The sequence below is a fragment of the Apteryx mantelli genome, chromosome 1 (assembly GCF_036417845.1).
Source record: "Apteryx mantelli isolate bAptMan1 chromosome 1, bAptMan1.hap1, whole genome shotgun sequence".
NCBI lineage: Eukaryota > Metazoa > Chordata > Aves > Apterygiformes > Apterygidae > Apteryx > Apteryx mantelli.
In genome coordinates, this window is record NC_089978.1 from 95631692 (window position 1) to 95645870 (window position 14179).

The following is a 14179-nucleotide window of genomic DNA, read 5'->3' on the forward strand; positions in this document are numbered from 1 at the left end:
TCTTTGAATGCTCAGCATTATTACAATCTGAGAAGCAGAACTTGTATTAAAAAAACAAGACAAAACAAAAGATCACTGTCCAGGCCCCTTTTCTCTCCTTGTGTTTGGGTGGTGATTGCTGCTACTGCTTTGGTTTTTGTTGTCTGGTTTTAATTCATCCAACTGTATTCATGTTGCAGAACTGAGGGCCTTTGTTCCAAAGTTTGTCTTTGGTAATGATAAGTTAATTGGTTAAAATTTATATTTCCTTTTTCAAAGGCTCTGTTGTCCTGCTCTTTCCATGATTGTTGTCCCCTTATTTCTGATAGAATTCCATTAATTGTTCTTCTGAGCTTAAGAGATCTCAGTCATTGCCTCTGTTGACCACGTTATAAAATGATGCAACATTCCTTTCATGACTCACTTCCAAAATGAGGCCAAAAATAGCTTACTTTTTTCTTGTTCAGTTGGATAAGCTATGCTGGATGTAGACCCATTTTCTTTGCTCAGGTGCACACACCTAGAAATCCTGCAATCCATATTGAAAAATAATACCATTTTGCTGTAAGATCTAGTAGAAATTTCCAGTTTTAAAGAGCCGTGTTCTTGAGAGACTCTAAATAGGTATACAGGAGCACTAGGACACTTCAGTACCTCCTGGCAAGTTCATTTCAAAGGGTGTCAGGTAAAAGGAACTTCATGAAGTTTAATATGCCCACATTTGAACCTTCTTATTTAAGCAAGAATTTGTTTCCCTTTGTGTTTTTGAATTGTAGACAACAATCACTGGTTGTTCTGCAGTTGATGGTGGCGGTTTTCCAGAAAGTTCACAATTTGCGTTTATTCATTCTGAGCTGGCTACTGCAGAACTTACTAGCCAGATCAGCTTTAAAGCTAGTCATCATCTTTAATCTGTATGCGGTTCACTAAGTTTCCTTTAGATAATTAGGCCTTCTGTATCTAACCAGGTTCACATGTGACTTTTATGAGACCAGGAGTGGTATTTTTGCTGTTTCTCTAGATTTGTTTTGCATTGTTTTGTTTTTAGCTTTGTTTTTAATTGAATAGAGTAGAGACGAGTGAAAGCTCCAAGAGACAGAAACTCGGGAATCTGGTATTTGTGCTCCTTAACACTGGGATTATGCAATGTTAAGCAACTTTCTGCAATACTTGAACAATATAAGGACAAAGGCATACTTGTGAGAGATCTGTGCAGCAGGCTGGATGTGCCAAAGACTGCAAGAAAATTATCATGCAGTTCACTGTAAATGAGGTGAAATAGTTTTTGTTAGTGTGGTAGGATTTACTAACTGATGAGCACTGTCTACAAGCTTAGAAGAATGTCCTGTGACACTGTATTCCTATCCAATGATACTGCAAATGTGCTGGAAAAAATGCTTTTGGAACTAAGAGGACATTTTTAGCTAAAGTAATCTGGCTTAATGAGTATTTCAGATCTGTAGGCATCTTCATTGTGCTAGACAACATTTGAATTTCACCTCTGCTCGGTTTAGCCACATCATATTTTGAGTAACTGCAGTAAAAATCTCTTCTGCCACAGTGTAAATTTCTGTAAGAACTACTGCTGAACTGAGAAAAAATATTCTTTAATACAGCAGCTTTTGTCTCACTACCAAATTAAGCAGTGAGCACAGACTCTGAATCCACATTAGTGGAGTTATCCAAAATAAGGAATTAGAGAAAAGCCCCAAACACCTCCAGTGCTTACAAATGTTGTGTGACCATTTTTGTCTATTAGTGAGCATCCAGTACCTTTTTAACAGTATCTATCCAATTTCTTATTTTAACAATAGTAGATAGTGCATAATAAACACACTCTTATGCATGTGCACTTCACATATATGCATTGCTACTTCTTAATCTGATAAACCTAGTGACCAACAAACCCTGAGAAAACGTGTTTTGGTTGAATTTTAGTCCTATCAGGCTACTAGCTATCGTCTGTATTTTACCAAAGCTGTTGGATTTAGATGCACACACCTTAATTTCCAAACCTATTGTATGGCAAGTAGCCAAAATGTTGAAAACCTGAGTTTTATTGCATGTCAAAACACTTTTGATAGATTGTTGTGACTTTCCGTTATGAAAGCTGCTGTGTTACAGTTGTTTTCCTCACTGTATAAACTAATGTTAATCAATAAAACAAGGGTTTAGAAGTAATAGTAGGCTAGGGGAAAAAAAAAGGTTTTAAAACATGTTGCATGGGATCTTGCAGGAGTCATCAAGGTGGACTGAACACTTGCACATCAAACCTGCTGCAGAGACCTCTCAAGGCCTTTGCCCTTGTTTCAATCAGCTATCAGAGAAAGGCTCAACTCATTTTATACACATATTAGATAGACAGCAAAAGAAAAATATTGTCTTAAGGTGACTAAGTCAGGCATTTCCATGTGGTAGACAGGACCTCTGTGCGATGAGGCAGTATGCCTCTGTGGAAGAATTTGAAATTTCAATCCTATTTCTCGTAGAAGTATCCAGATGCAACCTTCCAGTTCATTCAGCTGCAAAACAAGTAAACACTTTTGCTGAAGTAGAAATAAACCACTTGAAGAGATGAACTCATGGCCTGGGCCTCACTGTTCTCAGCTCAGTACAGCTTTGTTTGAACCAAAATATTTAGAAAGAATGAAAATTCTCTCTTAGATTCCCTGTTGGCAGGTGAAATACTATCAGTTTTAGCAATGCTCCTAAAAAAGTAAAGGCAATTACAAAAATCAGAAATATTCAGGAATATCTAGGACAGCTGTAGTGTCAAAAGATGTTAAATTCTTTTAATTTGAAACTCAAAACAATTATGGAGTGTGGTGTGGGAAGCTTTGCTGTTATTTTTAATAATTACTACTCAGTTCTTTAAATTCACAATAGATTAATTAGATATTTGAGGATGCTTGTTTTAGTTAAATACTTAACCACACATGTACAAGACAGGAATTTTCATCCCTCTACTGAAAAAATGAGCTGCTCCTCAATCCTTCCACAGACTAATATAAAGTGCCACGTCTTCTGCAGACAGTAAAGTAATTTGGCTCCCTACTAAAAGCATCTCTTGGCAACACAGTTCTGTTACTGTGTACTTTGACACAGGCCACTGATTTGGCCAGGTCAGGCTGAGATGATTGGTAGAGACAGAAATTGCTATAGTGACTCAACACCCTTAATTTAATAATTCCCACATGCTGGCTCTGGGCAAAAGCTAGAAATTGATGCTTTATGTTAAAGTCAAGCAAGGCAACCAAACATCCTTCCTTACGGAAGAGGCTGCAGTTCCAGCATCAATTCCTATTTACCAGTAATTGTTACTGTCCTGCAAGAATTTTCAAGATTTCTCTAAATTGAGAAGAAAAATGAAAATATTTGAACTAATAGTAGTGGAGAAAGAGAGAAGAGTAGATTAGCCAAGAGGTTGCATTTTGTTTTAAAATGCATTATAGTTGGGTTTCACCTTTTTTACTGCAAATCAAATTTCAAATGGAAATAAAACTTTAAGTGGAAATGTGTTAAAATATGCTTTAAAATAATTTTCATTGTTTCAAGAGATCAGAAAAGTGCAACAACTTACGCTTTCTAATGTTCAGTGTTCACTTGGACTAATCAGTGTTTTCCAGTAGGAAATGTTCTATGGAAAAATTTCTGCCTGTTGTGGTACTAGACAGCAATTGGGTTCTGCTGTGCTGATCACAGATTCTTTTTTGCCATTTTTACTGACTAACAGGGAACATGGGAGAAATATTTGCACAGTTTTCCTAGATTTCAAAGCTGTGGTGGAAGAATCAGCCAGTTTGGGTCAAGAATCATTATCTCAATATAAATAGGACAATGAATGTGTGGTTGTTTTTCCTGAGAAGGTAGAGAGTGGACAGCCAAGGATTTTAGAATTTTTGGAGTGAGTGTTGGCATTACCATCCTCTGCAGAAGTGGCCAGAGCTCTCATGTCGTGGTAGTTTTCCTTTGAACTGAGGACCAGCTTGGTGGGAAATATCACCTATGGAGTTGTCACTTCTAGTGTTGGGATGTGAATGCAATATGAAACAAATATGGAGGATCACAACTTTCTGCAACTTGGAATGAAATATGGACGAGACACCCATGCTTAGGCGATTCACAGTTCTGATAGAACTGCTGAAAACAGAAATATATATAAAGTAATTGTAATTTGCCCTTGCCTAAGCTTTTCTTACCGGTGACCATTTTCTTGCAGTGAATCAAACATAGTTCATACAGGGCAATGTAATTGCAGTAAGATGTTATAATTGCTGCAGTAATTCTTTAATACTCTCATCTCCTCCCCAGAGGGAGCACTCTTTCACTGGACAACGGTGATGCAGAGGCCACCCCAGACCATCTGAAAGGGGTCGTGGGTCCTGTGAATGGAAGCAATGTTTCCACACCATCCCTCCCAAGGTCTCCAGCACTGAGCACGCGCAGCATGGCCACAGAATACACCAGGGTAAATACAGTGATGCTGTGGAGAGCAGCCCTCCCCGTGCTGGCACAGCTGACACCAAACGAGACGGCTTGGCCAGTTATCTGCCCTGATGGATCAATTTGTAGCCCAGAAAGGACAAGCCTGCCAGAGAAGACTTTGTTTTTTCCTTAATTCTCCTGGGATCAATGGGAATCTGTCATGCTCTATCTGTGATGTGGTTTGCGGTTTGGCAAACATTTTCCTTATGTCTAAAAATTCCTTTTAATGTCCAGTATTACATTATCAGTCACAGGTTCTGACATGGGAAGCACAAGGAATAGGAGTAAGCATTTCTGACGCTTCAAGGGCTGGAGAAGCACTACAAACTAAGGACATGACTTTCCAGCATCTGTGGGGTCCAGCATGCTTCCACTAAATTCAAAGGGGAGCTTTGCAAGCTCAGCATTTGCAGAAAATCAAGTCTTACTGATTTTAGCTCTTTCTGGATTTGGACACTAGACTGTGCATAAATTATGGTATAACACAAAATGTGGGCTAGATGTTGTATCAGAATGAAAGGTGGGATTCCTCTAACCGGCTTTTAGCCTGTTGAGATGTAGATGGCCTCATATGAGGTAGCAGCCCTTGGTTGCTTTCGTAGCCAGCAGAAGGACTCGGCTCATCTCAGCCAGAAGCAGCTCCTCTTTTTGTTCCTAGACAGTCAGCCTGTTTGTTGGACACCTGCTCCTGGCTGTGCGCTGTCTGGGACATCCATCCTGAATTCATTTTGGTCACCCTTCTTACTACATCAAGAGTAGTGTCCTATGGAGTTATCCTAAGTTGTAATGATCTAAGTGTGTGAGGAAATTTATATTAAGAGGTAATATCTTTTATCATTAATGTTTGGAAAGAAGTAGACGAGCATTTGAGCTCAGAGCCTTGATGAAAGGACATGCCCATTTTTTCCAATTTCCAACTACTTGGTCTAATATATTGTCTTTCCTAAGAAGAAATCAGTATATATGAGAGCCAGTTTCGGGAGCTGTAAATAAATTAATACTTGTTTTATTTATATTCTATATTCTTGTTGGCACACAAGCTGGTTTTATTAAGTGCACTGTGTTTGTTTAAAAAAACAAAACAGTCCATTTAATTTGGATGCAGATACATTGTTAGCAGTTCCTTTACAGGAAAGTGAATAGATGTAGTGATATCAAACACATTGGCTTTACCTGAGGAGTTATGCTGGCATAATTAGTTCAAGTCCTTTTGGTTCAACCCTGCCTGAAAGCATTATGCTGGTATAAAAACAAAGGATTCCCCCCTTTTTTTTTTTTTTTAAATTGCCAAGCTAAGTGAACACTGAATAGATTTGTGTGTTTTGTTTCCCTCCTCTCACTGCTGATGTACTGCTCTGATTCTTCAGTTGCAAGCTCAGAATGTATGCATGAGTCACATCTTTGTGCAAATTTTGTGTGAGCTGTGCAAAACAGATTAGACTGTAATATAAATATATTTAATAATCGACTGGGTGCTAAAGGGGCTTTGGAGTTCTGGGAATTAATAGAAATGGTTGTGCTGTAGACTGACTGTGAATAAGCTTGCTTGTTATATTTATGGGATGTGCATTTTTCTTACTGGGCAGGTCACTGGCTTAGAAAATGGCATGATTTTTCCTGCAAGTGAAAGTGTACCTGAAGATTTAGTAAAGCAGCACTGTAGGAAATCATCTGGAACACCTTCCATTGCAGTTTCTGGGGTAGCTTTATCATCAGGCAAGTATCAAGTCTTTAACTGCTTTCTGCCAGCTCCACATCAGAGGATTATTCCTTCTCTTGTGACTCTGCACTTCCTGTTTTTAATGCACATTGAAAGAGCAGATATAAATTTCATATATTTGTTCGTGTTAAGAGGGAAGAATTTTCAGAATTATTAAACAAGGATATACTACTTAATAAGTTTCATATTTGAAAAAATGGTAATCCTAACCCCAGTAATCTTGGCACAATGTTAGTATTAGGTAAATGACATACTCTTAGAATTGTTATGAGATTTCATTCATAATAGCATATTGTAAAAGCATTCCCTGTGTGGTCAACTTTATAAAACGCTGCCTATTTACATCTATATAAAACACCACCATGCTGCTCTGGTTACATTTCATGCCCACTTTGACCAGAAGCAAATAACCATGGGAAGCAGTGAGCTGTCTGAGAAGAACTCCCTTGCAGTCTTCATGCCATTTGTTTTTTGTACATGATGCACTGAACCAGTAGATTGGGTTGTGATTTACCTCCTTTCATTGGAAGCTGTAAAGTAAAGGCTTGCTCAGGAAGGTGCTCTCAGAGCCATTTTACAGCAGTGGGTGAAGAGCCTCCTCCTCTTCCTATCTGAAACAGGAGGCAGGAGCCCCCTGCCTTCTGCTTTTCCCAGTCGCTCAACCTGCTTCTTACATGCCTAACAGAGTGGGTTCAGCTTTACAGGTTAGTCTCTGAAGCACAGCGGGGCGCACTGTCTTTCACTTGGATTTAGCCTAAAGCAGAAGCCTAGTGACATATCCCACAGAGCTAATCAATGGAGACACTTTCTTCACCTTAGGTTTTTCCACTCAAAAGCATCAAAGTATCAATGGGAATATTGCATTTTGCAGCTCTGGCCAGAGGCACTTCTGACTGCTGCTTTCTATCTGAAAAGAAAATTCTGCTCTGTTACCTCATAAAATAAAGGGTTTCTTAGTAGATAAGAACTGGTCTCATGTCACCAAAGGAGATGGATGCAGAGCAAAATTGCAGGCAACCTGGGAACAGGCCTCAGTCGGACTCCTTGTTGTCTCTTCTTGTTAGAAGATCTCAAAGGACATTAAGCTCAGGAGAGTGACTTCTCCTGCCACATCAGCTACAGCCCAGGAAGAAGATGAACAATTAAAAGCTTTCCAGTCTCCTGCCTGTAGGTTCTAAAAGTATTCTCTTCACCCACTTTCTTCTGTGATTTATTGAACAGTGGCACAGAATACTTCTTTGGAGAGCGCTAAGAAAAGCTTTCTTCAAGACATCTAACATCTCTTGTGCCTTTAGAGGGTGAATGAAAGACTTCTAGGACCGAAAGAAGCTGGCATAGGACTCATGACTGTTCACTTCCTCATCCATTCTGCACAGGAAACACCAGTAACAGCAAAAATACTTTCTCTGTCCGTAGTTGCTTAATTCTGAAACAGACATTGGGGGGAGTTTAGGGATGGTGGAAAGATTTGATAATCACTGTGAATGCTTGGGCTGTAGATTTTGCAATATTCCAGGCTGATAGGCCTGCCAGAGAAAGTCAAAAGCTTGATCAATAGTATGATCCACAGGGAACAGAATTACAGTAGATAAATAGTGCAAGGGAAGAAGAATTGGCCAGAAGGTTGAACAACGTCATAAAACACGCTTTCCGATTTTTCATCTTGATGTTCAGTATTTGCAGTGTGTGTGACAGAAAATATTGCAGAAATACTGTTTTGATTTTTTTTTTTAATGTTGCATTTGAGGCAACACTTAAAGTGTGGCAAAATGGAACAGGGAGGACTTTTTGTACAAATTATAATGAACATTTTCATTATTTTGTTTTCCAGATCGCAGCCGATCTGAGATAGATTTGAGCGAATCTTTCTCTGAAGGCAATGAGGATACTCTGAGCATAAGAAGCAAATCTGTACCTAGTGCCTTAGATCAGGACTTGGTGAGTTAGAAATATGGAAATGTTCATCTGGTGGAAATTCTGTTTGTTCAGACTTATGAAATCAGCTCTGTGTGTGTGTGTATATGTATGGAATATAAAATATAGTTGAAAAGTAAATATATAAATATTAAAACATTTATATAGATTAAATATCCCCCAAATTATATATATTTTATTTATATCAATTTTTAAACAACTTCATCTGCCAAGTATGATGGATATAGAATGATTCCAATGAATAGTCACAGTTAGTTTGTTACTAATGTGATTTATTTATTTTTTTTAGTTTACAGGTTAATCAAATCAAGCTTGAAAATAATGCTCAGGCACTGTTATATGTGCTCCAAAATTCTGTTAATTCATACTTTCTTAGATTTTAATTTTGATGCTGAAAAATGCTGTACTTCGAAGGCTTTAATCCTTTCTGGTTTTCCCTGTGTATTTTTTAGCAGGTGAAACCCCAGCTTTCTTTTCCACCACTGTTACTGCCTATTCTTCCTATTCATCGTTTTCTCCCATATGTCTCCATACCTCTTTCCTACTATTCTGGGTGGATCGCTTTTCCTAGTGTTTCACAACTTCCCTCTCCTCTTATGTACATATTCAAGATGCACACATTGCAGATGTGCATCAGTGCTATAAAGAAAAACCCAGCTTGTTAAAAATGCATGAGGGGAAAAAAGGAGTTATTTGAATTTTTATTCATCTAATTATAGTTTATTTTGAAGCTTCCAAATACAAGTGTGTAGCTAAAAAAAAAAAAAAAATCATAACCCGCTGTGGCAGCAGTGTTTTGTCCAGCCTCTCTACCATCTACTCTTGCCAGAAGGGTAGCGTCCGTGGGAGATGTCTCCCCTTATTGTAGCATTTGATACTTGTGGGTTGGTGGAAAATAATGTGCTTGGAGTTGCCATCCATTTCTTGGGCTGTAAGCAGTCAGAGGATTTTTCTGCAGCATTGCTTTGTTCGGATTAATTTTTAAGGAAATGAAAAAGCCCTTTCTATGTGTTGGGTTAACTTGAGTTCATGCTGAAGAGAAACTTAGAAATGTTTTGGTTTTTCCATTCTAGCAAAGAAAAGGGATATGTTCTTGATTAATAAGTTTGAAAAGACTGCAGAGGAAAGCACAAAATAAGAAAGTACGAACTTGAAATATCTTACATAGGTGTCCTTTTTTAACAGTACAGGGTGCCCTAGCTGTCACTTAGGGATTCCTCTGAGGCAGCTGCCAGATATGCCAAGTCCAGAATGGTTTTCTGTTCTTTGATTTTTATCTTCCTCGTATTCAGAGTTTTTCTGTTTTTTGCTGACTAAAAATGAAATTTCAGATTGAATCTCAGCAACTCTCTAGCTTCTTTGCTAACTTAGGGGACCTCTCTTGTGCTATAACCATGATTTAGTTGCTCTGGGGACTGTGAAAATGCTAATTCCTCTTTAAACTTTCTTCAGAACAGGGTTCATAGAGCGCTTATTCTACCCATGTTTCTTGCTCTCTTAGGAAATCAATTGAATTGTGTTTATCAGCTTTAGCGTTATCGTGTTTTTTAGGGTAGTTTGACTCACAGGACTCCTCCAGAGTCTTGCCTTAGGTTCATTATGGATGCAGTTGTTCGTGATAGAGGTAGTAGTATTGCTGGAGTTTAGCTTCTTTGCTGCTCGATACAATAGGCAAAAAGAAGGACGTCTGATGAAAATAACAGCTCCTTCAGCCTGAGAAGAATTACAACCTCCTTTCTCCTGGGCAGCGGGTGGAGGTAGCTGGGGTCCTTTGGTCTCCTACTCCTGGGTGATGGAAGCTCACAGCAGTGGGGTGGGAGATGCCATGTGTGAATAGGATAAGCAGATAGCTGGAATTTGTCACTGAAAAGGTGGGAAAAGGCTTTTAGCTGCTTTGCTCCCAGCTTTGTCAGGAAAACACCTTACACATACAGGATGATGAACTGGATAATTTAATGGATATTTTCCCTGTCTAACTTGCATTGCTCTTGGTAGTGAAAAGGGACAAACCCCCCAAACCTGCATCCTGTGGAATGTATTTATCAAGGAGTATTGGTAACCAGTTAAATCTATGTTGTGTTCCAGTGTGAACATCTTCTCTAGAGAGATTTATGTTGAATTCCTAACCAAAAAGTGTTCATCACATGCTCAGTAGCTTTATTAGAAGTAATTGTGTAATTTGCATTTTATAACCCCCACTGGAAACCATGAGGTTAATGTCCTACCAGTTCTAACTTTAATAAGCAACACTAACCAATTATGTAGTTGCAGTTCTATAACACCTCCTGAGAAACATAATCATTGTAGTGTAAAATGATTTAAGAGGTTAAATGTTAGCCATTGTTTTAGTTTTGTGTATCTGCTTGCAGATAAGAATCGGCGATCATCTGTCCTTAGAATTCTCTGTGAAGCACTATTAATATTTGACTATCTGAACCTGAAACACTCCAGTGTGAAGATGTTACCTTTCTTTTTTGTCCTGTATTTATTTACTCAGAAACCCGAATGTGTAATTGTTTATTTTAAAGACCACATCTATATGTATAATAGTGTAAAGGAAAGAGTTTGGGCCATGTTACCAGAATTGCTTCTTCAGTTAAACTGTTGTATTGTCAGGAAAAAAATTTGCATATTTTTGGGCCAACCTGTAAGCATCAACTGAATTCTGAAGTCAATGGGGAGAGTAGAAGTGAAGGGCAGGATTTTTTTCTTTGGGTGCTTTTTTTAGGTTTTGTTTTTTTCTACTTTTTAAGGATCCAGCTCTGTCTCTTTCTCTCCCTGAAATAGTTTGCTGCTTAATACCTGGAACTCTATGGACTCTTTCCGTAGAGTATAAAATACGTATCACTTTTTCTTTATTTCTGAATAAAGCAGAAAAGAAAGAGACCAACAGAGGAGACTTATTGTAAAAACATGAAAATAAGAGGAATTTTAGCATCAGTATGTAAATTTGGTCCCAACTAGAGTGATGGATTATCCTGATTTGCTTTTGCACAACATTAAATATGCACAATTGCAATTGGAAAGTAGTAATAGAAGATTTCGCATCACTTTCAGATGGTTTTATTTCAGTTCAGTCACTGGAACAAAGGAGAAGAGAAATAACAGCTGGTTTCTATGCATACTAATGATAAATGTTCTGAAGATCTTTACATAAACTTTGACTGTTCAAGTCTCCAGCAGCATTTCTTTTCTGCTCTTTTTTTTTATGATTGGCATAGAAATCTAAGAGACTCCTTAGTTTCACTACAGAAAATCTCTGTTCAGTTTGAGAGAGTGAGGGCAAGTGAGAGTGAAGTGGGTCATCACATGGAATTTTTACAGCTGCAAAGCAGCTGTATAAGGGATTTGAATATTTGACTGCTATTAAAACTAAAGTCAAAGTCTTTCAAAATAACTGCCATAAGATTTGAGGAAACCACTGAAATTCCTAAGCTGCTTTTATAGCTACTGCTATAGGGCTACAAAGATGATTAGGGGACTGGAGCATCTCTCTTATGAGGAAAGGCTGAGAGAGCTGGGCCTATTTAGCCTGGAGAAGAGAAGGCTGAGAGGAGATCTTATCAACGTGTACAAGTATCTGAAGGGAGGGTGTCGAGAGGATGGGACCAGACTCTTTTCAGTGGTGCCCAGCGACAGGACACGAGGCAATGGGCACAAACTGAAACACAGACGCTTCCATCTGAACATGAGGAAAAACTTTTTCACTGTGAGGGTGACAGAGCACTGGAACAGGTTGCCCAGAGAGGTGGTGGAGTCTCCTTCTCTGGAGATATTCAAAAGCCGCCTGGACGCAATCCTGTGCAATGTGCTCCAGGTGACCCTACTTGAGCAGGGGGGTTGGACTAGATGATCTCCAGAGGTCCCTTCCAACCTCAGCGATTCTGTGATTCTACCTGGATTTTTTTCTGTAATTTTTTTTTTTTTTTTAAAGATAGCAGTGCTATAAGGACTATCCATCAGGTTTTAACAAGAAACTTAAGTTTTACTTTATTACCTTGCTGTGTTCAAAAAGTGAAAATGATTTTTTCTCTGTATGAGTTAAAGATGTTAGAGTTTGGTCTTGCTTACTAAAATTCAAGCATATATATGAACTTGTGCAAGTACTGATTGTCTCTAGTTTTGTTTTGTTTTGTTTTGTTTTTTGAAATAATGCAGGAATTTTAATCATTTTGAAAATTTGCAGATCAAATTTTGTGAAAACTATTTCTTTCTGTTTACCCCTCAAATACTTTGTGTATATGATGGCAAGAAAAGTTACAAAGTTGCTTCCCATGTGATTTCACAGTAACATAGGGCTTTCAGCACTCCCTGTTAGAAAGCAATTCAGCGTCCGAGATTGTGTTCATAGAATCGTCATCTGTCACTGATGACAATGTGAAAGGGTGCAAGCGTAATGCTAATTGTATGTGCATGCTTTTCCATTTGTATACGTGTGAGTATGAGTGATATAAATCTGAATAATAATCATAAAACTGAATTGTAAAAATATGTCCCTTTAGAAACTGGATTGTAACCAGGGAATCAGCCATCTAATGGTGGTGGCTTCTGGCTAATGACAGATAGTCATCTAAATAGTCAGCTAAACTAGTATCGATGATCCTCAGACCCCTGACTGCTATTCAGAGCTTAATTCAGTGACTTCTTTAGTTAAGATCTGAAAACTTCTCACCATATCCCTCCAAGGTTTCCAAAACGAAATTCTTGAATGCACATGTTCGTAAGTAGATGAGGTGATTCACATGGGATTGTTAGGTAGGCCTGGAAGTGGGTTTTATTTGTGTGTACAGTCTTTGGCCATGCAAAGTTATGTGACTCCAGATTAAGACATGAAGTGTATGTGTCAAGGTTTTGCAGTTCTCAAGCAACTGAAACCTGAAACCCAGACGACCTCCCTTCCCATTTTGTGCCTGTGCAAAGATGTGGAAAATGTAAATCAAAATTTCTCTAGAGATGTGAATTTTGAATGCATCCTGCACAGTCTTCCTTAAATGGAAAATACATGGACCAAAACTCAGGGACAGAGACTGGCCAAATACAGGACAGAACACAGTGACTAAAATGACTCTTTCTTTTTCACTGAGGATTATCTGGGTGAGACGGAAGAAGATATTGATGACATAGTGGCCTCTCGTTATTCAAGGAAACATGGACATATGATTAGTGGATTATCAACGGTAAGATCTTGAGTAGGAAATAAATGCTTTTCCTTCCACATAAGCCAATTCCTTCTCCAAAATGGAGTTTAATATCATACCACATAACAACATAGTTGTGAGTAGTTCTCCTAAGAATTTGAAACAGATATTTCTTTATCTTGCTCTTTAGAAAAAGCCTTTCACTTTTTGATAGTTTTTCTATTATGTTTTTAATGCTATACAAAGCTAAAATGCTATTCTCTGTAGTACATGCTGAAAGAGAGAGCCATTTTGCAGCAGATTTCCCCACACACTCAGGTACTACCAACTTGATATATGGAGAAGGCAAACCATAGGTATTTGCGGTATGTGACTGCTCAGCTTTGCAGAGGTGTAGTTAATCTTAATTTGCTTGGAACAAAGAGAAAAGAATGCAATGGGATCTTCCATCTCGTTCCACTTTTTGAGTGTTGGGAATGGGTGGTGTCCATGGTAAAATCTAGGCACTTCTTTCATGTTCTTGGGACACAAGTACTCTTCTGCACATTTGTATACATACCACTTCTATGGAATCACTGTCTATCCCCCAGCCCAGCTTCTCCCACTCTCCGTAATGCAACACATTTGAAAAGTATTTCTCCTTGCAGTGAGAGGGAGATGTTTGAGGATCTTGTTTGGTGACAGCTTTTCTACTTCCTGCAAGAACTATAGTATGTTTTTCTGCTACACCCTTTTATTTCTTGTGACACCTCTAAGATATATGCTGTAAATCAGATGCTCGAGTCTCATACAACTGCCTTGTGATCATCCAACGGTTGCAACCTAATGCTGGACTTAAAAGGACAGCTGGATTTTCAGGTTTAAGGGTTTTTAAGACGGGACAAAATAGGTGTGTCCAGCCTTACACAGTTCATTATGCAAT

General features: G+C 38.5%; 1 protein-coding gene across 1 annotated transcript in view; it reads left to right on the top strand.

The window, feature by feature from the left end:
• SYTL5 (synaptotagmin like 5) overlaps window positions 1–14179 on the top strand; it is a 62480-nt gene that overhangs the window by 32029 nt on the left and 16272 nt on the right. Inside the window, exons 6-9 of the mRNA XM_013941633.2 lie at window positions 4291–4447; window positions 6051–6180; window positions 8016–8122; window positions 13204–13296. Coding sequence (XP_013797087.2) covers window positions 4291–4447; window positions 6051–6180; window positions 8016–8122; window positions 13204–13296 — 487 coding nt within the window. The remainder of the gene's footprint in view (window positions 1–4290; window positions 4448–6050; window positions 6181–8015; window positions 8123–13203; window positions 13297–14179) is intronic.